Source organism: Eubalaena glacialis, chromosome 15 (assembly GCF_028564815.1).
Source record: "Eubalaena glacialis isolate mEubGla1 chromosome 15, mEubGla1.1.hap2.+ XY, whole genome shotgun sequence".
Classification (NCBI taxonomy): domain Eukaryota; kingdom Metazoa; phylum Chordata; class Mammalia; order Artiodactyla; family Balaenidae; genus Eubalaena; species Eubalaena glacialis.
In genome coordinates this window covers 78,580,856-78,608,593 of record NC_083730.1, presented here as the reverse complement: position 1 = coordinate 78,608,593, position 27,738 = coordinate 78,580,856, and the positions used below count along the sequence as shown (strand labels likewise).

The following is a 27,738-nucleotide window of genomic DNA, read 5'->3' as shown; positions in this document are numbered from 1 at the left end:
CCTCATCTCATTCTCCTCCTCTGAGCCAGAACAGCAAAGGAAACGCGTACAGCGGGAGACGTACCGGGCAGAGCAGGGAGCATGGGGGGCCCTGGCGAGCTGGCCTGGACCGGCCTCTTCAAAGAGGATGGTCCTTCCCACATCCAGCCAGACATTGCCCGATAGGAACAAGGGCCTGCTGCGCCTGGCTCTCTTGGGGTTTTTGATTGTTTTTGTTTTCTAATTTAAGAGAAGGGAAAAGTCAGATTTTTTTTTGCAAACTAACTCTCTGTCTTCCCACATTGGCTGCTAAGTGAAAGAGCTTGTGAAGCACCCCGTGGGCTGGCACTCTGCAGCCCAGACAGAGCCATGGACTTCGGGCCACCCATCCGCCCAGGCTCCCAGCTTCCTCGCCAGCCACTGTGACTATGCTGTTTTCAGGCTGGAAACCCTTGTTTCCCTGGGACAGTGATGACCAGGGTCCGAACCCAAAAGGCCGGGAGGCTGCAGTCCCCTGAAGCGACTCGCACCTTATCTGTAAAAACACAAGGGGTCTGGGCGAATACCTGGCCAATCACTGCACTCGGAGTCACAGAGATGAGAAACCAACATGAGCTCTGGTGTCATAAAACCCGGGTTTGATTCCAGGCTCCGTGACCTTGGGCAGGTCACGCAGCCCATCCCTATCTATGAAAGGGGGACAGTCGCTGCTTCACAAAGCAGAGGAGGGGACGGCACTAGACACGCTGCCTGGCTGTCCACTCCTGGCCTCAGTCTCCCCCTCTGCAGAATGACGGGGTACAGAACTAGGCCAGCTCTCTAATTTTTTAAGCTCTGAAGAAGTTCTGTGGTTCAGACTCTTTAAAAACATAGGGTTTATATTTAAAATTTCTCAATTACCTGAGTACGTCTGTCCCTGAAAATGTCGGATGATATGATGATAGTCTTAGGCGGGTGAGCTATTTGGTTTTTTTTCAAAATGCTCTCACAGCCATTTTGGAGGGCAGCAAAGCAACCGGGGAGTTGGGAGACGCACTCAAGCTTCATACTTTATACAGCTTCTCAGCTTCGGGTTTCCTGGGTGTAAAGTGAGGACACCCAGCTCAAAAGGGATAACACAGGGGGTTGGCGAGGGGGTGGGGGGCACACATCCCTTTGTGAACCACACAGATCATGTTCACAAGCGAAGGGTGATTATTACTACCCGGGCCTCATCGAAAGGGGTGACGGGGCCAGGCACACTTGACAAGGAGGTTTGCAAATCTCTAGTTAAAAAGGGAAAGATTGCATCGTCATTTTTCTATCTAGGGTCCCATTCAGAATTCCCAGCAGATCTTGCGGGGGGGGGGGTGGGGCCGGGGCACGGTGGGCTGGCAGCCCTGGCTCCGCTGCTGAGGCTGGAGGGTCACAGCACTGCCCAGCCCGGGTGACCCCGTGAGGCTGGGGCCCGCTCAGCACCCTGTCTGCTCTGCTTTAGGAGTGGTATGCGGAGCACGCCCGGAAGCAGGAGGAGCAGCAACGGCAGCTCAGCGGCTGCGTGGTCTCCACCGCCCAGCAGCCTCCGGGCGGCCGCCAGCGCTCCCAGACCATCACCTAAGCCCAGCCTGCGAAAGCCAGCTCTTCTATGCAATAACACAATAGTATTATTTTACTGCAATGTATCAGAATAATGTGTGTGTATATATATGTTTTATATATATACACACGTTCATAAATATGCACGTATTTATATATAGGAAGAAGAAAAGACAGGCAGACAAGATGAGGTTTGGTTTGTACCCACCTTGCCCTGTTAACCCCAGAAGTCAATTTCATTTTTGGGGGATCAGGCCACTAGGAGCTCTTCTTAACATGGAAAGCTCCAGAAGGCCCCTTCACAAGAGCACTTGAATGGATTCTGCCGATCTCTGCAGGGCTTGCCTTCAACGTGGGCCAGTGTCCCTAGGCCATATCCACACCGTCTTCCTGATGCTGCTTTCAGAATCCCACCCAGGCTGACAAGCTAGCTTCCCCACTAACCTGCCCTGCAGCCCACATCCTGGGGTTTCCGTGTTCTGCTTTAGGGACAAAACCACTTAGGAAGGAAAGAACCCACATCCTCGGGTTGGTATGTCTCTAGATATGATAATGAAATTGGGCGTTTCCTTGGGGGACCAGTACCCAGCGCCTACTGGAACGAGTGATCCAGGGCTGTGGTTATTCCGTATGGTCAGATCTCAGCCAGTGCCAGGAGGCGAGAGAGGCCATATCCCGGCTCCGTGAGCCTTCTCACCTACCCTTCTTTTGGTTTCAACCCTTGTTGCTGAAAATCCTTCTAAAATGGCCTTTGGAATCACAGCCCAGTAGGAGGAGGAAGACAGGCAAGAGGCCAGGCCGATGGCTACCACCCCAGACCAGGTCCTGAAATGGGCTTTCTCCTTAAATCCCTTTTCCTTGGGATCGTCCTGTTCAAGCAAAAAGACATTTTGGTTAATTCAGGATTCTGCTAAAGATAACAGCAGATCCTTCACGTGTGTGCATTCGCTGGAAACGGGAACAGAGAGCACAGAGGCTCACCTCAGGCTGTCCATGGCTGCCCTGCGGCTGAACCCACTGGTCTCCCTGGCCAGCTCCCCCCTTACCCTGAGCAGTCGCCCTCCGTGGACTTGACTGAGGTAGGGGTGGGGACGCGGCTCACCCCAAGGTTTCCACTCCCGGGAGTAGGTTCAGGTGGCCTGTCAGTTTCCTGAGTTCCCCAGGGACCTTGGGAGAGTTCTCTGAGATCAGGATGCAGTCGGGGCTTGAACCCATAGCGGGCTGTCGGCGTTGGCAGCTCCGGTGAGCGGCGGTGGCGGTGGCAGAAGCAGGGTCAGAGCATAGGGAGCCTCGGCTCAGCTGTCCTGCGCTGTGCGCCTATCTCAGTGCAGGCGGCAGAAGCAGGGATGAAAGGGGCAGGGGGGGCAGGGGAAGCGGCCCGCACTGGCCATCCTGCCCCAACCCCCGCTTTCCAGCTGCCTCCACTGCCTCCGTGACTTAGGGAGGCGGGTGGGCAAACTCCCCCTCGCCACATCCTCTTCCCAGCCGGGCAGGGCCTGATCCCGGGGTGCGGTGCCCCGTCTCCACGGCCAAGTCTTCTCGACTGCGGCCTTGGACGGGCTGGTCCCACGGCCAGCACCACACAGCTCTGCCCCTCACTAGGGGAGAAGTGGTGGACGTTTCTGTTTTTAAAGCATAGCCCTTTAGGGAAACAACGAATCACTGAGAACCACTGAGATTCCCCAAGGGAATCGGGAGACGGACGTTGTCCTCTTTATCTCTGGAGGGCCACGGGCTGTCGCAGGCAGCTCGGCACCAAGCCCCAGGCCAGAACCCCTTCCCCTCTCCAGAGAAGGAACTTTGTTTGCACATTTGGGTGCCTTTTAGCTTTTGTGTATTGAAACGGGCATTCTGGAAGCAGGAGTCAAGGGGCAGCTTTCAGAGGAGGGCGTGAGTCCTCCGACCTCAGCATCTGCCCCCAGGAGGCTGAAACCTGGGAGGGGCGCCAGGGAAACTGAGCGCAGCCCCCCAGCCCCCAGGGTGAAGGCTGGTACCAGGAAGAGTGGGATCTAGTCCAGGCCTCCCAACCCCATCCTGTGAAAGGCCCTGGTTTTAGCCAGGGACGGGATGAAGGCCAAGTGGCAACAGTGCTGATGCACCAGACTCCAGCCACTGGTGGGCACCCTCATTACTGAGGCTAAGGACAGCTGCCCCTTCGGGGTCACTGGGGGCCTCAAGTTGACCCTCCAACTTGCACACAGGCTATCAAGCAGGGAGCGGGTGTCACCCAGGGCTGTGAGCTCTGGGGACCCAGGACATCCAGCTCGGATGCCCTCTCACCTCCCACGTTTGCTCTCCAAGGTGAGATGCGCCGACTGGGTCTGGGTCACGCCACCTGTCAGTGTCTGTGATGGCCCTGTGCCCCTGCCCCGCTTTGGGGGGCACACCATCTGGCCCCTCCTCCTTGCTTCCCTCCCCCAACCCAGCCTTACTCCACACCACGTGACAATCATTTTGTACAGACAGAGGGAGAGACGCTGTAAGGTTTTTGTACAATGGCGATTTGTTACCTAGAAAACCCACCGCGTCTCCGGATTTCTGGCATATTAATAAAAGAGCCTCTGCTTTGTACACGTGGCTGCTGCCTCGTGACTTCCACCAGGCACCATTCGGTGGCTTCTGAGATCGTGGGAAACAGGGAGAGGACCCATCCATGCCCGTTCCTGACCCTACCTCAGCCCCACCCCTACATGTGCCACAAAGTCCAGATCCGTCAGGCCCAAGAGCCTTCGGCCCTGGAACCGACCACTTGTCAACCTGACCCAGGTTAAGAAGAACTGGTAACAGCTGGGTGTATGTTATTTTCTGTATACTTGAAATATTTAATAATTTTTTCATTGGAAAAAAAGACAGCTGAGCCCCTTTACTGCCGGCATAAGGCATTGAGCAAATGGAAGAGCTGCTTATTGAAAAGGCGGGTCACTGGCTGACAGCAGGAAGGCGCCCGGGAGCAGTCATCACCCTCCCAGGAGCTCGCAGGCAAAGGAACCCCAGCCCAGGGCTCCCCCTGAGGTAGGCACAGGGCACAGTCAAACTGACTCCTGTTTTGCAGCTGGGGAAACCTCTGAAGCCAGCAGACAGTTCTAGAGGCAGAGTCTAGAGCTGTGCCGTCCAATATGGCAGCCACTAATGGGCCAGTGCCACTGGCTGCTATTTTCGAGTGATATATATTATCATTAATTTCACCTTTTGGCTTTATCAATGTGGCGACTAGAAGATTCAAAATTAGGTACGTGTCTCATTCTATTTCTGTTGGACAGCGCAGCTCTAGAACTCAGCCCGCATCGGCCCGAGGCCCACAGCACACAAGCTGTTCTATCTGCCAGGTCCGAGTCACCCTGACTCCCTAAAGCCGGGTTTGGCAGCCCTGAGAGAAGAAGCAGGAAGGCAACAGGGGGTGACTGTGGGGAGGGGCCTGGGCCTCCACAACTGTCTCCAGCCCTGAACTCTTTGGGGTCTTCCAGCCTGGAAGGCACCCAGGCATCCCCTTCGCCCCAGACCCCAACTTTCAAGAGGCTCTGGAGATAACGCAAGGAAGACTTCTACCTGCTGCCTGGAACTCTGTCCACAGGGAAGCCCCGCCTCCGCAGTCCCAGAAACAAGGTTTAGCTGTCCTTACTGCACACAGCGGCGACTGGGGAGCTTCGGCAGAGAGCACAGCCCCACGAGCCCACACCCCGTTCATGGTCTCGGCCTCGGCCACGCTCGCCTGAGCGGGTTCTAACGAAGGCACTTCATCCTCCATCTCACCGCCTGCAGTGACACCCCCGACCACCAGGCGGACCCCGACACAGCTTCACTCACACAGTTTTCAAGTGAATCACTCCAAATTCAGTGAGCAGGGCCACCAGGAGGAAGGTCAAGTACAAGAGGAGCAGGCAGCAGCCGTAAACTCTGTTCAGCTGGAAGCATTGCAGTGGGACCGAGACCAGGGAACAGACGAGGCTGAGGCCTAGGGTGCCAGCCAAGACCCACACCAACAGTCCATCCGGCTCCAGCTGTGGGGAACACGGGGAGAGAGGCTGGGTCACTGCAGCTGACAGTCAAAGTGAGGTTTGAGGGCCCCTCCTTAGGGGCCAGGGAGGGACTTTTGGCCTGCCCAGTGGGATGGCACCCCGCACCTTGAAGTTCAATGTTTTTAAGCCACCTGGTATGCAGTAATTTGTTATGGCAGCCCTAGGAAACTAATTCATATAGGTTTTATATATATATGTAGATATGTATGTATATATAAAAATATGCATATATATGTATACATATATATATTACATGCAGTAGTTGAAAAATTCTCCAGCAACACAGAATAAAAGGAAATGAAATTGTCCTCTTCCTACTTCTCTCCCTTTCAGATTTAGTTAGCATCTATCTAACATATATGGAAGACTCAACCCTAGGTGCTATGCTAGGTATATTACACCCACCGTAGCCTTTTATCTCCCCATCACATCAGGAGACCGTTAGGACCAATCCACAGGGAGGAAACTGAGTACAGCCGACCCTTGAACAACACTGGTTTGAACTGCATGGGTCCGCTTATATGGGGACTTTTTTCAACAACTATAGCACCTGTATTTTCATTTCACGATCTTTAAGCGTGGGGGGGAAAACATTTGTGTTGAATTAGAGATCACAGTATGTGGAATCGAAAGAGCTAGGGGTTTGAGTCGTGATTCTATGCAAACTCTTTCGGCATCCTGTCCCCGGGTCAGTCATTTATCAATTCCTTTGCTTTTGAGGCAGAGAGAGCAGTACTCGGATTTGTGACTTTGTCAGGGACTCAGCACCCCTAATTCCCACGTCGTTCAAGGGTCAACTGTAGTACGTGACAGAGCCCAAGTCCGAAGTCCAAGCTCATACCCTACCCTGTCTCCCCATGCAATGATACATGTACACACAGATGTGTGGGTACACGTGTGCACATACAGGCCTGTCCATCCATTCTGAAACCACAAATGGGACCATACAATAGGTACGTGTTTAAGAGCAACCTGTTTTTCAGCCAACAATACGCCATGGACATCCTTCTATGACCTCTCATGATGCCCTATGTCTTATGCAATTAAAAGCAGGAGCACAAACAAAGGCAGTGGAATGCAGACAGACAGACATACCCCCCCACACACATTCCACAAGGAGCCAGAGAAAAGAAGTAGGGCCCTCAGGGGGCCAACCCCTAAAGCCTCATTATCAGGAGCCGCCTGAAAATCGAGAATGAAAGGAACCTATTAAACCTGTTAAGAGTATAAACAAAATTTGCAGACACAGGGTGTTTACCCCTTAGAAAAGCAAACTTTTCAAGAGTTAAGTAGCTATTTGCTTATGGGCGTGGCCACTGTGAAAGGCCGGCCCTGCTGCCAGTTAATTACAAGTCAGCCGCAAGAGTCTGTTCAAGAACTAGCTGCCTCTTGGAGAAAGAGGTGGGCGACTTTGTTCCCATTAACGACGCCATCATTCAGCTGCACATTCCAAGTGCTTCCACGCGATTAGCCTTAAAACCATCCCCTGGGCCACATCCCCTCCCCGTCTCCATCCTTCTCTGGTTTGGCCTCTGAATCCAAGTCCTTGGGAATGCAAAGCTGGGGCCCGAATCTGGGTTGACTCTGCCTTGCACAGGGTGCTGCTGGCCCTGTGCAACATTTCCAAAGAGAAAACTTCACTTAGGAATCTCGATTTCTTCTCTGGAAAAGCTGGATTATCTGGCCACAGGAGGCCCACCTGAGTCACCCACACGATTTGCTTACCTGCCCTGAAGTAGTGTTTGAGTTTTCAACCTTGTTGGAAACCTGTTTCTCAAGTGTCCAAACCTTCATCGGTCCCCAGGGAGCATGTTTAAAATGCAGGTTTCCAGCCCCCAGCCCCTGGAACGCCTGGGTCAGGAGGTCTCACGCGTTCCCAGGAAATTCCTGGGTGCCCTTGAACCCAAAGAAACTCTGCTGCTCAGTGCATTTCAGAACTTCTCCAAATCTATGGAGATCCCCCCTTTTCTGGGCTGTTGCCAACATTCTCTCTCACCCCAGCCTGTCCCCTCCAGGCAGTGGTGGGATAAGGTGTTCAGCCTGGCCCTTACCTCATGTCTGCTTATCCAGGAAGCTTGTGGTGGTGGTGGTAGGGGAGGCATCAACCCCATTTCACAGGTGAGGAAAGTGAGGCTCAAAGATCCTCAGAGTCCTGATTCATTCAAAGTCACATAGCAAGAGACTTCAGTGATGAGACCAAGACCCCAATCCTGGGCCTTCCTGCCCCTTTCCCTCAAAGCTACATCTTAATTTCTCTGTGACCTTGCAAGGAATACCTTTTTTAACCCTATATGCAAAATGTTTTTAAGGTATTCTACGAATCAGACACGTTGCAAATTTAGACAAGTCCTCTCCCCAGTAAGTGTCATCTACTGAGATGTGAATGGTCTCCGGTCCAGAGGAGGGAGGGGGAAGAGGAGGACCGGGAAGAGGGGGAGAACAAGGGAGGGGGAGGGGGAGGAGGAGGGGGAGGGAGGAGGGGGGAGAGGGGAGGAGGAGAAGAGAGCTTTATGAGGAGGCCCCTGCAGAAGCATCTGGCCACTCACCTCCACCTCCACGTGGCCCCTGGAGATCTGGAGCAGGCAGCCCAGCCCCACGCCCACCAGGATATCTGCAGCCCAGCTCAGGAAGTTTGCCAGAACATAACGCTCCATAACCCCGACCACACAGCCCACTGGCTTTCCTTCTGATCTCTGGCTGTGCTCCCCCCTCCCCCCAAAAGCCACCCTATCTGAGGAGACCTTATCCAGTTTTAGGGCCTCTAAGAGAGTCTCCAGTGCACATTTTGCCTCAGTCTGTAAGGATCGCAGGAGGTGCAGAAACGCTTGGTACCTGGTAAGATGGAGAAATGGGAAGCGAGGTGAAGTGACCACCCATGGTCCACTGGGGAGACTGGTGACGGAGCATGTCTCGGGGCCACCTCTAGGGGTTGTTCAGGGGACACTGCTCCAGCCAGGGCTCCGTCCTTCCCACCCCAACCTGGCTTTAGGGCTGTGGTCAGGAGAAGCCACAGCCCTAAAGCCAGGAGCGGGTCACAGTGAGCACCTGGGAGTGACAGACAGCAGGAGGCATGCTGCACACAGGTCACACAGCTGGCATGCAGCAGTGCTGAAACAGGCACCCAAGACTGTCCAGATTCAAAGCCCTGTCTTTTTCACAGCCCCAGGCGGCCTGACCCTGCCTTTTCTATATAGACCAAGGGGTGGCAAATTAAAGCCTGCAGGACAATCCGGCCCAAGGCCTGCTTTTATTAATGAAGTTATATTGAGACCCAGTCACGCCCATTTGTTTATGTATTGCCCATGGCTGTTTTCACATTACAACAGCAGAGTTGAAGAGTTGCAAAAGAGATCCTATGGTCCACAAAACCTAAAATATGTACTCTCTGGCCCTTTAAGAAAAAGTTTGCCAACCCTGACATCTACAGACCATGACATCTGTGAGCAAGAGGGAGGGGTCTTCCACAAGCTTAGTGTGTGGGCACCTACTAATAATACCTCTGCCCTAACAAGACGAATATCTGCCATCACTGCTGTTTGCCAGGTGCAAAGCACTTCTGTCACCTCATTCAATCCTTATAACAACCTATGAGATCAGTCCTCTCAATATCCCCATTTTTACAGATGAAAAAGCTGAGCTCAAGCAGCCGCATCACCTGCCCCAGGTGTTCCAGTGAAAGCCAATCCGGGGCGGGGTGGGGTGGGGGGGCACGGAGCACACCCTTGGCTCCCAGCACTGAGGGAAGGGCAGCCCCAGAAAGGATACTGAAGATGATGCCACCAAAACAGGCCGAGAACGCCATCCGTGGGTAGCCCTGGCGGGCCAGCGTGAAATCTGAGAAGACATCTGTGTGGAAACACGAGAAGGCCTTGAGTTGTGCAAGGCTTCCCCTGGCCCTTCTTGTTCATTCACTCCTTCATTCTACCCACAGTCATTCAGTCAACAAACCCTGATGAAAGTCTGCCTGGCTCTGGCACTAGCTGGCTGGGTGCTATGGGAGGCCACATCGTCCCGTAAGACACAATTCCCTCCTTAATTCCTTCTACCTGCCTCTTTTCCACCAGGGGCAACTTTGAGGGTGTGACATGCCACCACCAATCTTTCACCCATGTCCCATCTGCTGCTAGCACACACAGTACCTCGGTGCAAATTAGGAAAAGGGGCCCAAAAAGGTGAGTGGAAGGAGAGCTAGACTTTGGGCCCCCTGATCCCTTGTCAGGATGCTCTTGGGCAGTGTACAACCTGACCAACCCTACTTGGCAGCTCTAGCTAGAGAAGGATATCTGTATGTATGAGTCAATGTGTACCCATGTTGCACACCCACGGACACATTCCACCTGGTTGGCTGCAATGAGCTCCATGTCCTGCCTGAAGTCTGGGGAGCCATTGAGTGTCCATGCATCAGAGAGTGGGGAAGAGGCTGGGGGCTTCTACAGAGCCTCCCAGCTCAGGTACAGTCTGGGCCATCCCACCCCGATGCCCAATGATGGTCACTCCAAATGACAGGCACTGAGCGCCTGCTGAGGGCAGATGCCCAGGACGCCCCTGCCCACATGCAATTCTGTCTGGAGGAGCAAAAAGCAGTGAGGTGGCTGTGCTCATTCTAGAAGCCCACCCGGCCCCAAGTCACCTCCAATGCTGTTCCCCCAGGCCAGCAGCGTGAGCCCCAGGACGGTGTTGCTCAGCCGGAAGACCACACCCAGGGACCGTAAGATGTTCACCACCTCCGTGGCAGCTGCGTTGATCCACAGGGCGCTGGTCAGGAAGCCCAGGAAAGCAAAGAGCTGGGGGAGGGAACAGGGACACAGCCTTAGTTCCTCAGCTATAAAATGGGACAATAACAGTACCTACTCCGTGAGGTTCTCATGAGCATAAAATGAGTTAGTAGATGCAAAGCAGTTAGAGCCTGGCATATATTAAGTGCTCAATAAAATGCTAGATCAGTATTACCATTTTGTCAAAAAGGAGTTCATCATAGCTTTCATCAGATTTCTAGTCTATGGACCAAATGCCACCTCATCACCAGAAAAAGAAACTCCATACCCATGACCAGTCACTCCCCAGCCCACCCAACATTCCTCCCAGCCCCTGGCAATCACTCCTCTATTTTCTGTCTCTCTGGATTCGCTTATTCTAGACATGTCATAGAAATGGCCTCACACAATACATGGTCCTTCGTGACTGGCCTCTTTCACTCAGCATCATGTTTTCAAGGTGCATCCACCTTGGAACATGTGTCAGTACTTCAAAGACTAGTAAGAAACACTGCCTAAGACCATTTCTCTAAATAATCAATTGGCTGAAAATTCAACTTCCTTTGGGCTGGTACATCCATTCAGAGTTTCTGAAAATAAAAACTAGAATTTTTAAAAGCAATAATTAGTAACAAAAAAAAAAAATTAAGTAAACTTTTGAGGAAAAGGTCTCTGGACAAACTACTTAAAAATTTTTTAACATCCTGCAGAGGTGACAGAACGGGAAAAAAACACCCCCAAAGACCAAACAACTCCATCACTGGAATGTGATCGTTAGGAACCCAGGTGCTTCCTAGTTAGGATGGTGGAAAAGAGTCTGGTAGGTCTTTAAAAAGGTAAACATACAGTTCACATTTGACCCAGCAGTTCTACTCCCAGGAATACACCCAAGAGAAATGAAAGAATTATTTCTACAGAAAAAATTTTAAACCAATGGTCATGGCGGCATTATTCATAATATCTAAAAAGTGGGAAAAAAAACCCAGGGTCCATTAATGGATGAATCGATAAACAAAATATGCTATATCTGTATAATCGAATAGTATTCAACCATGAAAAGGAATGAAGTACTGATACATGCTACAACATGGATAAACCTTGAAAACATTTTGCTAAGGGAAAGAGGGCAGTCATAAAAGACCACATATTGTATGATTCCATGTATGTGAAATATATAGAACAGGAAAATCGAGAGAGGCAGAAAGCAGACTCGTGGTGGCAAGGGGATGGTGGGGAGGATGGGGAGCGACTGCCACTGGGTACAGGGTTTCTTTGTGGGGTGATGAAAATGCTCTCAAATTGTGGTGATGGTTGCACAGCTCTGTGAATATAATGAACACCATTAAGTTGTATACCTCAAACGGGTGACTTGTATGGTGTGTGAATTACAGCTCAATAAAATAAAGCTGTTACCAAAAGAGGTGAACCCTGAACAGGCACAAAACTCCTTAAAAGTGGCTTTAAAGACCTGTCATGGTAGAAAGTGATGAGCGGCCAAATTGTCCCAGAACATCTGCCCAGGAGACCTCAGTGTCCCCTCTCCCAGCTTGGAGAGCCTAGGTTTCTTACCCAGTGAAGCCTGGGGGGCTCGCTGTTGGATGTGGCAAAAAAGGTGACTGCAGCCAAGGCTGTGCCTGCGATCACCACCACGGCCCAGACGGGAAAGAGGCCACCTATCTCATAGACGCCATCTGCAGAGGGACGAGAAAGGGAGCTGGTACTCTCCGTGGCTTCAACTTGGCGCCTCATCCTGGAAGTCCCCTAAGAATGACTGAGATGCTGTGGAGGGGAGACCCATGGATAAAATGCACAGATAAAATTCGACTGTTTGGATATAGGGTAGATACTGCTTATGTGCCCAGCCCTGTCCTAGACACTTCAGGGAGACAGAGAAATTAAAGACACAGCCCCTGCCCGCAAGCTACTCACATTGGAAAGAAAAGACAAACACATGAAAAACAGACTCTCCAGCCTTTTGTTGTGGAACTAGGATGGGAATGGCTAAGACTACTCACCAACACTATCCTTTCCCGTGCCCATGGCAGACATCACTAATCAACCATGATGCTTTGGTCCAACTGAGCTTCAAGACAGCACCCTCCAGCCATGCATTACTAATGGATGGGCATCGCTCCATGAGATGAACTGTACAGTCAAATACAACCTTACCCACTGATTCTGGCTCTCTTGAGAAGTCTACTCCGCAAACCGATCCATTATAAAGTTACGAAGGTTCCAGAGGCTTCATATAAAAACACCGAAGGGAGGAAACCCTGCAGGCAGGCAGAACACTCTAGAATTCTCCACATACCATCCTTTCACCACTAGTCTCAAAGGCAATGGATGGTTCAACTGCCCAGGCACATGTAACAAGACTTTCCTTTTGTTCTTTCTTTAGTCTAGCTCATGGGCTTGCAAACATCAGTGGGCATAAGGATTACATGAGGAGGCTGAATATATAAAATTGTGTGCACAATACACTGTGGGAGATTTTCAGGGGGTAATTTTGACGGATGTGACTTTTACTTATAGAGCTGGCTTTGGAACCTGACGCCTGGGTGAGAGGTCCTTTCTCTGTATTTCCCAGTCCTGTGTTAGACGAATTTCAGGAGGTGGCTGGGGCATGGCATAGTCAGGAAGGACTTCTTGGCATGCTGAGGATGTGAGCTGAGTCATAAGCAGAGAGGGGCACAAGGGTTCTACAGGAAGAGGGAAGAGATGGGTGGGAAGGAATTGAGCAAGTTAGTGTCATCAATAGCAGAAAAAGGCCTGGAGAAGGTGGCTGGCTCAGGGTCTCAGAGGCCTTGAATGATAGTTGGAGGACATAGGCTTTTTCCAAGAGGCATGGGGGAGCCATGGAGGTCTCAGAGTGGAGGAGTGACCACAACATGTGAAAAGTGGCACTTTAGAAAGATGGCTCTGGGGGTGGCCTAGAGAGGGAGGATGGAGGTTGGCAGTGAGATTGGGAGGCTTGGCTGGTGGACACAGCACGCCCCCAGGCAGGGCTCTCTATCTCTACCCTCGCTTCTCCGCCTTAACTTTAATCAATGAAAATAACCCGCTCCTGATTAATTCTATTAAATGCTTATTAACTGGAAGCATTTTTGCCGGATTTATTATCTCCAGCAACATTCAGTTCCCCTAATAACCATACTGTTCTACCTAAAATTAACTGCCCTCACAGTGACTGTCCTAGGCTTTAACTTTAGCACGTGAAATTAATCTTACTACACAAAACTTAAAATTTAATTACCCCTCAAGCACCTTCCAATTCTCCAACCTTGTAGGGTATTTTCCCACTATCATACACTGCCTACCACCCTACTTAAATCTATCAACAAGCCAAAAATCAGCATCTTCTCTCCTAGACTTAATCTGACTAGAAAGAGTTTTATCAAACACCACTTCCCTTATTCAATTAAATTCTCTACACTAGTTTCAGACCAAAAAGGTCTAATCAAACTATATTTCCTATCATTCCTCATTACCCTTACTCTAAGCATAATTTTATTTAATTACCACGAGCAAACTCCATAATAACCACAACACCAATAAGCAGTAATCAACCAGTAACAATTACCAATCAAGTACCATAACTATATAACGCAATTCCTATGGCTTCCTCGCTAAACAAAGCCAGAATCACCTGTATCATAAATAACCCCATCTCTTAGCCCATTGAACTTAAATAAACTTCCACCTCTTCATCTTTTAAAACATATAGCACTGTTGAAAATTCTACAATCAGTCCTGAGAGAAGTATTCCTAAAACAGTCTTATTAGAAACCCAAACTTCGGGACTTCCCTGGTGGCGCAGTGGTTAAGAATCCGCCTGCCAATGCAGGGCACACGGGTTCGAGCCCTGGTCCGGGAAGATCCCACATGCCGCAGAGCAACTAAGTCCGTGCGCCACAACTACTGAGCCTGCGAGCCACACCTACTGAAGCCCGCGTGCCTAGAGCCCGTGCTCCGCAGCAAGAGAAGCCACCTCAGTGAGAAGCCCGCACACCGCAACGAAAAGTAGCCCCCGCTCGCCGCAACTAGAGAAAGCCCACGCGCACCAACCAAGACCCAACGCAGGGCTTCCCTGGTGGCGCAGTGGTTGAGAATCTGTCTGCTAATGCAGGGGACACGGGTTCGAGCCCTGGTCTGGGAAGATCCCACATGCCGCGGAGCAACTGAGCCCGTGAGCCACAACTACTGAGCCTGCGCATCTGGAGCCTGTGCTCCGCAACAAGAGAGGCCGCGACAGTGAGAGGCCCGCGCACCGCGATGAAGAGTGGCCCCCGCTCGCCGCAACTAGAGAAAGCCCTCGCACAGAAACAAAGACCCAACACAGCCAAATAAATAAATAAACAAATAAATAAATAAAACTAAAAAAAAAAAGACCCAACGCAGCCATAAATAAATAAATAAATAAATTTATAATAAATAAATAAATAAAAATAGTTAAAAAAAAAAAAAGAAACCCAAACTTCAGGGTTCAGTAGCCACAGCCATTGTATAACAAAATACTACCAGTATTCCCCTTAGATAAATCGAAAATACCATTAAACCTAAAAACGAACCACCAAAATTCAACACAATTCCAAAACCAACACCACCACCCACAATCAACCCAAGTCTTCCATAAATAGGTGAAGGTTTTGAAGAAAACCCCACAAAACTAATTACAAAACTAGTACTCAAAATAAATAAATGTATGTTATCATTATTCTTACAAGGAATCTAACCATGTCCAACGACATGAAAAATCATCGTTGTTATTCAACTACAAGAACACTAATGACCAACATATGAAAATCACGCCCATTAATAAAAATTATCAACACACTTATTGATCTTCCAGCCCCATCAAACATTTCATCATGATAAAATTTTGGTTCTCTACTAGGTATTTGTTTAATTTTACAAATCCTGACAGGCTTGTTCCTAGCAATACACTATACATCAGACACGATAACCGCTTTCTCATCAGTAACACACATCTGCCGAGACGTAAATTATGGATGAATCATTCGGTATATACATGCAAATGGAGCGTCCATATTCTTTATTTGCCTATTTATTCACGTAGGACATGGCCCATATTATGGGTCCTATACTTTCCTAGAAACATGAAATATTGGAATTATTCTGCTATTCACAGTTATAGCTACTGCATTCATAGGCTATGTATTACCATGAGGACAAATATCATTCTGAGGAGGGGCAGTCATTACCAACCTTCTTTCAGCAATCCCATACATTTGACAAAACTTGTCGAATGAATGAGGCGGCTTTTCTGTAGATAAAGCAACTCTTTCACGATTCTTTGCCTTCCATTTCATCCTCCCATTTATCATCGCAGCACTAGCAGCTGTCCACCTACTATTCCTTCCCAAAACAGCACCTAATAATCCCACAGGAATTTCATCCGACATAGATAAAATTCCATTTCACCCCTACTGTACAATTAGAGACATTACTTAGGTGCCTTACTACTAGTTCTAGCATTACTAATATTCATTTTATTTTCACCCAACTTACTAGGAGACCCCAGCAAACCCCCTCAACACACCACCACACATTAAACCAGAATGGTATTTCCTATTTGCATAGGCAATCTTACGATCAATCCCCAACAAATTAGGAGGAGTCCCAGCCCTAGTCATTTCAATCTTAATCCTAGCATTTATCCTAATACTCCACATATCCAAGCAACGAAGTATAACATTCCAACCTCTTAGCCAGTGTCTGTACTGAGTACTAGTAGCAGACCTATTAACACTAACATGAATTGTCTACAGGAGGACAACCTGTAGAACACCCCTTCAACATCATTGGAAAGCTAGCATCTATTTTATACTTCTTTCTAATTCTAGTATTAATACTAGTAATCGGCATCATTGAAAATAATCTCCTAAAATGAAGAGTCTTTGTAGTATATTTCATTACCCTGGTCTTGTAAACCAGAAAAGAACAACAACACATCTCCCTAAGACTCAGGGAAGAAGCTTCAGCTCCACCATCAGCACCCAAAGCTGAAATTCTACTTGAACTATTCCCTGACATTTTTTTATGGGACATTTACAAGATTATTGAGTACTGTGTCAGTATTAAAATGACCCATTTTTACCATAAACTGCTATGTACGTCATGCATAACTGCGCTACTCCCACAGTCTGGGGGTTCTATCCAGTGCTCGGCCCAGAAGCGGGGTCACAAATGCATTAGCCTGGACCAGCCACCACTAGATGGTGTTGGGGCAGGTGGACAAGACACTACATATCATAGAATCACATCTCAGGAAACGGATTCCTTCTTCAAGTCTCTCACTGTAACAAATTTAAATACCTTAAATGTATTGGAAATGATGCCAGTTTCCTACTGATGCAGATGATACAGATTCCTTTCCAATAAATTAAAAAAAAAAAAGAGCTGATTTAAGTATAAATATAACAGTTTAGAGTGAGAGAAAAATCAAGATCGTTCCTGAATGACTAACGCTTGGGAGCCCTTCTTTTAAGAAGCCACAAGGATGGTGAAGCCAGCCCGCAGGCTGGAGAGGCCGGCCGTAATGAACCAGACAGCTGGCACCTGTAGGGGGCGCCCTTCCCAGCTCTGGGTCCACACTGTGTCCTGATGGACGCTCCTTCCCGCAGTGCCTGTGTCCTCCCATAAAATGGAGGCGAAACACAGAGAATTTGGCAGCCTTTTCATCCGGACACTCTTTAGCAAAAAAGCCACAGCCAGCTATGCATTTGCTACCAGAGCCCTACCTCCACTCCAGGAGATGCCCCTGGGTTGAGGGGCAGGAGCCCAGATGACAGAGAGAGGAATGCGCAGCATGAGATACTAAGGTCAGAGAACGGGAAGAACCTAGGTAGCAGGAGTTAGAAGACACCCAACAAGACTGGGCATTGCTTTAGCCAGAGCAGGTCAGAAAAGGAAAGCCTGGGGCAGGCGGGGGAAGACTCAGTGCCAGTGGGGACCGGCCAGGTCACACATATGAGTGAAGTAACCCACCCAGGTCACCCAGTAGGCAATGGAGGGGCCTGTGAGGAATCAGTGAGTGGGCACCCGCATTGTGGTGGTGGGGGGGTGCCTCTCTGCTCAGCTCCAGCCAATTTTACTTTCAGGAATGTGGCCCAGACCTTCTTGAGAAGCCCAGCCCTGGATTTTGACGTGAAATCTGCGAATTGTGTAAGGCAAGGGAACAAGCCAGAGGGCTGGACTTGGTCCGAGGGCCACCAGTGTCCAGCCTCCATCTGGAGCCAGCGGGCCTGGACCAAGTGACTGCGGGAGGCTGGTGTGCTTCATGGCACAAGCACACATTAAACACCGGCTGTATGTCCAGGATTGCCCCTCTGGCCCAGGGTCCCCTGGTGTGGCTGAGAAGAAAACTCGGGAATATGGGGAAGAGGGAGGTGGGCTGGCCTGGGGGAGGGGATACTCACAGGCCCCCGACTGCAGGGTCAGGACCAAGAACAGGGGGCTGATGACCAGGTGCAGGCAGTTGAGGGGCCGTTTCCAGTTCCCATCCTCCTCGTCGGGGTCCATGACGGGGACGGTGAGGAGCAGCAGGAACTCCACGGGTAGCTGCCAAGTGTGGGAAGCCAGGGAGGCCTGTGCTCGGCTGCCCCACCCTGAGCTCAGCTACTCAAGAACAAGGCTGTTGCTAATAGAGCACCCACTGTGTGCAGGCCCCCAAGCGCCTGGATTAGCCTCCTACTGCTGCTGTAACACGTTGCCACACACCGAGGGCTAGTACAGCACCCCAACTGCTAATCCTGACAACGCTGTGAATAGGAAGTCTAATTTTCCTACCTTTCAGATAAAGAAACTGAGGCTCAGAGAGGTTAAGAAACTTTGCCAAAGCCACACAGAAGGGTATATGAAACCAGGATAGAGGGGCAGCTCTGACTAACCCCACACCTTGTGTTTTTAGCCGGTAACTAAACCACTGACAACACTTACGGAGTGCTTACTATATGCTAAGCAACAGAGTCAGCCCTTTACATATATTAGTTCATTAAATTGTCACAATCACTGTAGTAGGCTGGATACGGTTCCCAACTCTTCAGTCCCTTCCTGTAACAGAATTAAACATCCCCACACTTTGTCAAATGACTAGAGTCTGCAGAACATATTTCCCTGTCCCACTGATGTTGAACTTGGCCATGTCACTTGCTTTGGCCAGTGGGCTGTTGGTGAATGTGATGTGAACAGAGGCATAAAACGTGCTTGGAGAGTTTGCCTTGGTCTCTTCTGCCAAGAAAAGAGCACTCTCCCACTGGCCCCAGAATGAGATGGGGGGGCAGACCTGAACCACCAACCAGAGTCACCCTAGATGACTTATAGGCTCTTGAACAAGAATAAATATTGTCATCATATGTTAATGAGATGTTGGGGGGTTGTTTGTAACACAGCACTGTTGCAGCGATAACTTACTAATACAACCACTCCAGAAGAAAGGTACTGTCATTATCCCCATTTTTCAGTGGAGAAAACTGCAGCTCAGAGAGATGAAGTGACTTGCCCAAGGTCATGATGTAGCCAGAGCCACTGTGGGGTATAAATATAGTTCATTATCTACCCCCTGGGTCTGAGAAGGCCTAAGAGGTATCCACGTTGGAGGGCTGTGAGGTGAGACCCCTGACTTTTTCGGTCTGGGTGGTGGAAGGCAGCTGCAGTTGTGCCTCATGTAAACCAGCCTGGATACCCCTGCCCACATCGAGACCTCAGGAGACATTTAGCTCAGGGAAGCAGTGGGGATCAGAGAAGAGCAATCTCGGCCTCATTTGGACTATGACCCACTCCCTCCCCTGTCCCAGTTCCCTGCCCTCACCTGGTCAGGAGGGGTCCCCATCTCCTCTCTCTCTGTCCCTAAGAAGATGCTCTCATTCCTCCATGTGGGGCAGAGCCCCAGCTATGCTCCATGACTCAGTTTCCTCATCAAGTCCCAGCTCATCTATTTCCCCATCAAGTCCTCAGCAGAGCCCGACCCTCCCCTCATTGCTCTGGAGAAGGTTGAGGGGCAACTGTCCTGTGCTGTCATGAAGCCAGGAGCCTGGCTCAGAGTCCCCCCTTACCTTGAACACCTTGAGGACCCTCCAGTACACCGACTTGGTCCTCCACTTCCTGTAATCCAGGGGGTTGAGGGCCTGCAACAGGATCTGAGCCGTGGTCTCCTGGTAGAAGAGCAGCGGCCGGTACTCCTCACCTGGGGGTGCAAGGTAGGAGGGGCAGCTGTCCATGGCTGGCTCAGCCTCCGGGAAACCCTCTTCCCTCCCCCTCCCACCAGTCCCCCCAACCCTTGGGAAGAAGGAAAAGCCCAGGGCCTGGTAGGGGTGCAGGCAAACCCGGCCCAGAGCTTAGCCGAGGTGGGACCTGGATGGCCCCATCTCCCCACCTCTCCATCCCAGCCACGCACAGGGCACTGGACTCACCGTAGTCATAGCTGTTGGTATTAGAAGACACCCGATCCTCCTCGGAACCTGAGAGCATCTCTGTAGGAGAGAGGAGAGTTTCCCATGAGCCAGCTGGGGCGCCCAGACCCTCCCACCACTGTTGTAGGGTAGAGCACCTCTGGGACAGGACAGTTTTCAGGGTGCAAGTGTCCAGGCCCTCTGTATTTTGGATTTCTCAGCAATCACCCTGCACGCTCGGGAATTCTTACAGATTGAGGAAGTCTAACTCACAAAACATTTTCAAATGTAATGATGCAGCCATAATGCTAAATTTAATAAGGGTGTTTGAAGACATAATTGAAACATCTACTGACTTCAATTTTGTACTTTTCAGAATTTGGAACCCATCATATTTTTCTTTTCCAGTTGAAACTTTTCTCGGGAGTCCTTGGGAATGATTAGAGGACTGAGCCCTGTAAAGAAGGGCTTCCTAAAAGGAAAATGGCCTTTCTCAAGTGAGGAGTGCTTGTCCTGATTCTGCCTCTGTGTGACTTTGGATCCTTCTCCAGGCCTCATTTTCCCCTTCTGTTCCAGCCTGGAAGCCTATGATGGGTTTAAAAGACAGCACAGGGTAATATGTGCTGAACTCTGAAGGCTCAGTTGATAAAGAGGGGAGGAGAGGAAAAATCATGGTAGACTTCCTGTAGGAGGAGTCACCAGCACCCATGTCAGGGCCCCAGGGATTTGAGAGGTAATGAGATAGAGTCTGGCCCTCTGGAAGCTCACAGTCCAACAGACAGAAATACAAGCAAATTAATAACAGAATGGAGAGATAAAGGCTGCGCTGGGGAGAGTCTGGAAGCTGTACAAGCCCAGAAGGGACACCTGGGGGCCTCTGCAGAGCCCCCTCCAAGCTGAGTCCTTAAGTCTTTCAGAAGAAGGGCACACCAGGGAGAGGGGACAGCACACGCAAAGGCCCAGAGACAGCCAGATGGAGCATAGCGTGTTCAGGGACGCGGGGGTAGCCCTGCACAGCTGGGGCATGGAGTTTGGGGTATGAAATGAGTCTGGAGAAGAAAGCTGAGGCCCAGCACAAATGGCAGCAGATCAAGTGCAAGGTTCTCAGGCTCACACGCTGAAAGGGACCAAGCACGTCATGGGACCAAGTGAAACAGGCTGGGTGGCGGAATTCTGGTTTTCCAATCAGGTCTGCAACCAACCCACCTCCACGTGTTGGGGCTGACGACAGAGAGTGGTGGGGACTGGGACAAACTGGGGACCCACACCTTGTCCTAAGGGGGAAACCCCATTCAGCTCTAGTCATTGTGCCAGGCAGGGATGGAGGACCAGATGGCCTCATGTTTCAAGAGAAGTCACAATTTATATCAAGTCTTTTCATTTTAGGGACTTCCCTGGTGGTCCAGTAGGTAAGACTCCACGCTCCCAATGCAGGGGCCCCGGGTTCGATCCCTGGTCTGGGAACTAGATCCCGCATGCCACAACTAAGAGTTTGCATGCCGCAACTAAGAGTGTGTATGCCGCAGCTAAGAAGCCCGCATGCCGCATCCAAAAGCCAGCACAGCCAAAATAAATAAAATAAATAAATAAATATTTAAAAAATTAAAACAAAATCTTTTCATTTTAAATCTTGGCCTAATATTTTTTAAAAGAACACACTGGTCACACCACAAAAAAACAACACTTCTGTACAGAAGAGGTGGTCTGTAGGTTCCCAGTTGTGACCTCTGGCATTGTGGGTAGGGGGATGGCTTTTGGAGTCTGGGGAACAAGGGTCAAGTCCTGGTTCTGCCTCCCTCCAGTACCTATGGCCTGGGAAGAATTTGGCTTCCCTGAGTCTGTTTCCTCACCCAAAAAGACGATAATACAATAGGCCCTACCTTACAGTCTTACTGAAAAGAATGAATTTGATAATTTAATAATTATTGACAATTACTGATAATTTACTCAATAAATTGTATATATGTGTATGTATTTTATATTTGTGTATTGTATGTGCTGTGTATATATTTGGATATGTGTGTTGTCTTTGTATATGTGTGTGCATGTTTATATATGAACTTGTGTACATGTGTGGACTATGTGTATATGTATTTGTGCAGGTGTATTTATATGTGTGTTGTGCATGCCATATATGTATTTGTACATATGTGTATTTGTGTGTGTATATTTGTGTAGTATATGTATTTGTGGATGTAGATGTGTGTGTTTGTGGATATGTGTGCGCATGTATTTGCATGTGTGTGGTGCACGTATTTGAGTATGTGTGTTGTGCATGTATTTGTGTACATGTATGTAGCACATGTATATATATTGTATATGTGTGTGTATTTGTGAGTGTGTGCTATGCGCGTATTTGTATATAAGTGCGGGTTGTGTATGTATTTGTGAATGTGTATTTATATATGTATATGTTGTGTATGTGCGTGTTGTATATGTATTTGTGGAAGTGTGTGTTTGCGGATATGTGTGTGCAAGTATTTGCGTATATGGAAGCATCTGGATTTTACCCCGACGGTAGGGGGCGCATTCCTGGACACGAGCGGTGACAGCTCTTAGGAAGATGTGCCCCAGCAACAGGCAGCAGCATGAAGAACTAGTGAACTTGGACAAGCAGGTGATGAGGAGGCTTCACCAGCACAAGCAAAAGCGCAGAGGTGGGACCCTGGTAGAATGAGTAGAAAAAGTAGGAGATGGGCACTGGCAAAGGCCTCAAGAGACACAAGGCAGCAGTGAAGGGCAAGGAGGGCGCCAGGCCCACTGGTCCTCCCTTGGGGGCTCCATTCAGACCTCACCTGGAGTACCTGGCATGGAGTAGACCAAGGATCTCCTCTGCTGCCATTGGTAGATCCAGGTGCAGAGAACCACAGTGACCACGTAGAACACGTAGAAGCCCAGGTAACCTGCAGACAAGGGCATGCTGTCACCAAGTGGCATCCTGGCCACAGGGCCCAGAGAACAAGAGCTGCCAGTTCTGTCACTGGCACCTGGTGGCGGTGGCTATCTGTGTAAGCCCAGCCCAGCACCAGTAGGCAAATGGCCATTTCCTGGAGCCCCGCCCCCTCCCCTGCCCTCCTTGGCCCATCTTCCCTTCCTACCAACTCCACCCCCTGCCTCCCCACCACCGATCTGGCAGTCAACGGTGGGTGTAACGCCTGGTATAGACAGTGGCCTCTAGGACACAATTCAAGTGCGAAGGGTCGGTGTCCTGCTCTGTGGCCTGGGAGGCTGAGCCCTGCAGACTGCATCCCCTGAACTCTGGCTGCCCTGGGCCCACCCATGCAGCCCTGACACCAAAACAGAAGGCAGTAGGGGAGGGTCTGAGGCACTTCTTCCGGGCTCCCTCCCTGCTGTGGTGCCCTGTCTCTGGCAGGGCCTGTGACCCTCCATAACTGTCACTCATGTTGGGTGGTCCCAGGTCTGGGCCTGTAGCCCCCAGCAGGCTCCAGGCCCCCCATTCTCTGCCCCTTCAGGGGCTCCCACTGTTGCTGGTTCCTGGTGTCTCTGCATCTCAGCACCCCTCGTTGGCTTCCTTAACCCTCTGTGAATTGTCCCGCCATTCATGTCATTTGAACCATCTGGATGGAATGGATATGCTGCCGGGACCCTGACGGCCACAATCAGCATGCTGGCCGTACTGCTTGTTAAAATTTGAAATTGTGAAAATTCAGAACATCACCCCGACTCTGCCCTGCCCTCTTTGGTTATCCGAACCACGAGTCCCCTTTTTTCACTCAAGCCACCTTGAGTAGGGTTTCCAACATTTGGAACCAAAGGTGACTCTGTGCCCTGCTGACCACTCCCTCCCGTCCCCCCGCGCCTCCCACCCATCAGCCCTGGGATGACCCCGCCCTGGTCCTGTGGCTGCTCACCCAGGGCCCATGCCAGCGTGACCCTGCCGCGGTAGAGTGCGGTGAAGATCAGGAACACGGCCACCATGTAGAAAATGACGTCCCTGAGGAAGGGCCTCGAGGCCGCTGTGAAGGGGTGCAGGATGGCGATGCCACCGGCCACCACGGTGGTAACCAGCACGCCCGCGCCTGGAGGAGAGGATGCCAAGCTTGGTCTACCCTGCGCCCCCTCCTGCTGCCCCACCCCACCCTAGCCGGGGCCTCTCGTACCAAACAGTGCCCCAAAGGCCAGGCCGGCTGTGCGCGGATCTGAGAAGGCCACCAGGGCGCTGAAGATATCCGGTGCCCCGTTCCCAAACGCCAGGAAGGTGACGCCATGGGGGGAGCGTGTCAAGGGGCCTCAGTGCAGGGGCTCCAGCCTGCCCAGGCCTTTCCTGGCCATGAGCTGCCACCCTGTCTCCCAGCCACCCGCCCTAACTGCCCTCCATCCCTCCGGGACAAAGGATACTGCCACATTGTGGGAAAGCTTGAGTGTGGTCGAAATGGCTGACAAGTTAGGGCAGAAACTATGGAGAAAAGGCAAACAGTGAGTGTTTCCACAATAAGTGGCTCCTGCCCCCATCCTTCCCCCAAGCCCAGGGTCACCCCAATGTCAACCTCCTGGGATTCCATTTTCCTATCCATAAGGTGGATATGAGCCCAAGGCCAAACTCACAACTTTGCCGCGGTGACTCCCAGAATCAGAAACAGGTAGAGCAGCCAAAAAGCCTGGGTTGGGGCGCCGGAAAGGGAAAGGGGAAAAGAGCATTAAGTCCCGCCGGGGCCACCAGCCCCTCTCACTGGCTCCCCGGAGCGGGGCCTCACGTAGAGAGTGACGGCCAGAGGGAGGAGGTCGGGTGGGAAGTGGCAGAAGATGCCTTCGAGGTAGTCCAGGTAGCCCCCTTCACTGCGGCAGTCAGGGTTGGAGCGGACGAAGTCACAGCGGTTAGAGGCATTCAGGCCACACACTTCTCGACACTGTGGGAAGGGAGGGGGGACATCAGGGCCCGACACCCTGTGGTCGACTGGACCAGCCCCACCTAAGCAGTGAAGATAACCTCCTTCATCCTGGTCTCTAAGCCTCCCAGGGCCTCCAGGTGCCAGCCGCACACTTTAATTTTTAAAAATAAACTTGTGTTTGAAACTAACCCAAGTAAGTCCTGAATAGGTGTATTTAAAACGAAACAAAAAGAAACAATACATAAAGATTTCTAAATTCTCCCTTCTCATCCCTGCCCTCCATAATCCCACCTCTCTCCAGATGTCCTACCATGATCAGTTTGAAGCAGACCCTTACAGACATTTCTCAGTTTAATGATATTTGTATATACATCCTAGTATACAGTTTATTTCATAGAAATGAGTCCATCCTGAAGCTCGTTTCTGCAACTTAACTTTTACCACTTCACGTATGTGCCATGTATTGATATATTGATGCACACAATGATGAAGAGGATGATAAAAGTCAAAACATTCTGAGGGATTTCTATACGCCAGGAACAGTGCTAAGAGCTTAAAATGTACTTCAATTAATCTGCACAATGATCTTATGAGGAAGGTACTATTATCCGGCCCATTACACAGATAAGGAGACTAAGACAATACCCCAGGGCCCACTCAGTGGTAGAGACAGAGTTGGAACCCAGGCAGTTTGAGGCTCTAGAATCCCTGTCCTTAACCATTACCAACCTCGCCCACCCCCCCACCCCGCCACTGTAGAGTCTTAGGATTTCACATCATGGATGATACATAGTAGAGGTAACATTTCCCTACTGATGGGCAGTTGAGTGTGTCTACTTTTTCATTATTACCAAAATCAACTTCCTTGCACATGACTCTGAGTACATGTGAGAATATTCTGTCAGAGAGAATTCTAGAAGTGAAAGTGCTGAGTCAGAGAGTATCCCAGTCTGAGTTCCTCCAGAAGCGACCCAGAGACAAGGATGTCTAAGTAAACAGAATATTTGGGAGGTGTATAGAACACAAGCACCGAGAGGGAGAAGAGACTCAGGGACAGAAATGCAACCAGTGAAGGCTGGTTATCCCAAGGGCAAGGGAGCTGGGGTATTTATACACCAACTCCTATCAGTCATCAGGTGAGCACTGCCAGGGAGGGAGGTGCTAGGTCCCCAGCACTTCTGGCCTACCATGCTTATGGTTGATTCTGAAAAAAGATGCTGGGAACTCGAAGTCCACAGGAGCCCACCAAAATGGTAGAGTCCAAAGGATATGGGCAGGGCCCTGATAGTGTCCGTTGCAGAGGGAGAAACATCTTAAACATTTGATGGATTTTGCCAAAAGACCCTCCCTAAAGCTCTACTTAGACACACTCCCACCAGCAATGGGAAAGGAGTTTACACTTGCACCCCTACCGGGTTAGGGTTAGGGTGGCTGCCATAAGTCTGGTTCCAGCCAATGTAGTAGGAATCTCCCTGTTGTTAAGCTGCAAGTCCCAGAGGATTAAGCTGCAAGTCCCAGAGGACAGTGAAGTGCTCTTTTCGTGTGTTAATGGCCATTTGTATTCCTTCTTTAAACTGCTAGTTTTTTCAATTGTTTGCTTCTTCTTATTGATTTATAGAAGTTCTTTATATAATGGATATTAGGCCTTTGTGAGGTTATGCATTTGCTTAGGCATTGCCTAGAAGCTCCCCCTTCTCAAACTTTATGTTCAAAAGCTTTGTCAATACCACCTCACACCCATTAGGATGGCTACTACACAAACCAAATGAACAAAACCAGAAAATAACTAGTCAGGGAGGATGGGGAGAAATTGGAACCCTTGTGCAACTGTTGCGGGTGTAAAAATGGTGCAGCTGCTGTGGAAAACAGCACGGCAGTTCCCCCTGCCAAAATTAAAAATACAATAACCAGTACCAGGGATGTAATGTACAAGGTGATAACTATAGTTAACCCTGCTGTATGGTATACATGAAAGTTGTTAAAGTATTTCCTAAGAGTTCTCATCACAAGGAAAAAAAAAAAACCTTCTTTCTTTTCTATCTCTATGAGATGATGGCATCATTTCACAATATATGTTAAGTCAAATCATTATGCTGTACACCTTAAACTTATATACAGTGCTGTAGGTCAACTGTATCTCAATAAAACTGGAAAAAAAACCCAGAATTACCATATGATCCAGCAAATCTACTTCTGGGTATATTTCAAAAAGAATTGAAAGTCAGGTCTCAAAGAGACATTTGCACACCCATATTCATGGCAGCATGAGTCACAGTAGTCAAAAGGTTTAGAAGCAACCCAAGTGTCCATCAGTGGATGAATGGATAAGCAAAACGTGGCATATCCACACGATGGAATGTTATTCAGCCTTAAAAGGGAAGAAAATCCTGACGCAGGCCACAACATGGATGAGACTTGAAGACATCATGCTACGTGAAATAAGCCAGTTGCAAAAAAACAAATACTGTATATGTAATTCTACTTATGTGAGGTAACTGGATAGTCAAACTCATAGAGACAGAAAGCAGAATGGTGGCTGCCAGGGGCTGGGGGGAGGGGGAAATGGGGAGTTGTTTAATGAGGAGAGTTTCAGTTTTGCAAGATGAGAAAGTTCTGGAGGTGGATGGTGGTGATGGTTGCACAGTGTAAATGTTTTTAATGCCACTGAACTGTACACTTAAAAATGGTTAAGATGGTGAATCTTAGGTTATGTATATTGTATTATATATATATATTTTTTTTAAAAAGCTCTGTCAAATCACAGTTCCACCCCCTCCACAAGCCTTCTCAGAACTCCCACCAATGCCAAACTGGAGATGAGATTTCTTGTCCCTGAGCCCTCAGGTCATCTCCTCATCCCTTGCTTACTGGCTCTCTACAGATGCCACACTGACCCACCGTACCTATTTCATGCACTGTTCCTTCTGCCTGGTACACCTCCCTCAAAAGAACACCACTCATTCATCCTCCAATTCTTAGACGCTTCTTCCAGGAAGCCTTCCCTGATCACCCCCCAGCGTAGGGCAGATCCTCCAGTTATAAGCTCCCATCACCCTCGGTCTTCTTTTACAAAGCACTTCTCGTGTTTTGAAATCCCCAGTTATTTGTAGAATCACAGACTTGTTTTAATGTCTGTCTCTCCCACCAAAGTCTT

General features: G+C 49.8%; 2 protein-coding genes across 8 annotated transcripts in view; one reads left to right on the top strand and one right to left on the bottom strand.

Moving 5' to 3' along the window:
• The window catches only part of TPCN1 (two pore segment channel 1), a 64,307-nt gene extending 60,182 nt beyond the window's left edge, over window positions 1-4,125 (top strand). For all 6 annotated transcript variants that reach the window (XM_061169176.1, XM_061169173.1, XM_061169175.1 and 3 more), the window contains one exon: window positions 1,457-4,125. In XM_061169176.1, the coding sequence (XP_061025159.1) occupies window positions 1,457-1,576 (120 nt within the window). In that variant the 3' untranslated portion in view covers window positions 1,577-4,125. The remainder of the gene's footprint in view (window positions 1-1,456) is intronic.
• A 278-nt stretch (window positions 4,126-4,403) lies between these two features.
• Window positions 4,404-27,738, bottom strand: part of SLC8B1 (solute carrier family 8 member B1) — a 31,168-nt gene continuing 7,833 nt past the window's right edge. For both annotated transcript variants that reach the window (XM_061169648.1, XM_061169649.1), the window contains 14 exons: window positions 24,450-24,602; window positions 24,301-24,353; window positions 24,094-24,151; window positions 23,856-23,961; window positions 23,607-23,774; window positions 22,530-22,637; window positions 19,756-19,815; window positions 19,399-19,529; window positions 17,764-17,905; window positions 11,894-12,015; window positions 10,201-10,354; window positions 9,336-9,416; window positions 8,117-8,181; window positions 4,404-5,552 (listed from right to left, as the gene is read on the bottom strand). In XM_061169648.1, the coding sequence (XP_061025631.1) occupies window positions 5,355-5,552; window positions 8,117-8,181; window positions 9,336-9,416; window positions 10,201-10,354; window positions 11,894-12,015; window positions 17,764-17,905; window positions 19,399-19,529; window positions 19,756-19,815; window positions 22,530-22,637; window positions 23,607-23,774; window positions 23,856-23,961; window positions 24,094-24,151; window positions 24,301-24,353; window positions 24,450-24,602 (1,599 nt within the window). In that variant the 3' untranslated portion in view covers window positions 4,404-5,354. The remainder of the gene's footprint in view (window positions 5,553-8,116; window positions 8,182-9,335; window positions 9,417-10,200; window positions 10,355-11,893; window positions 12,016-17,763; window positions 17,906-19,398; window positions 19,530-19,755; window positions 19,816-22,529; window positions 22,638-23,606; window positions 23,775-23,855; window positions 23,962-24,093; window positions 24,152-24,300; window positions 24,354-24,449; window positions 24,603-27,738) is intronic.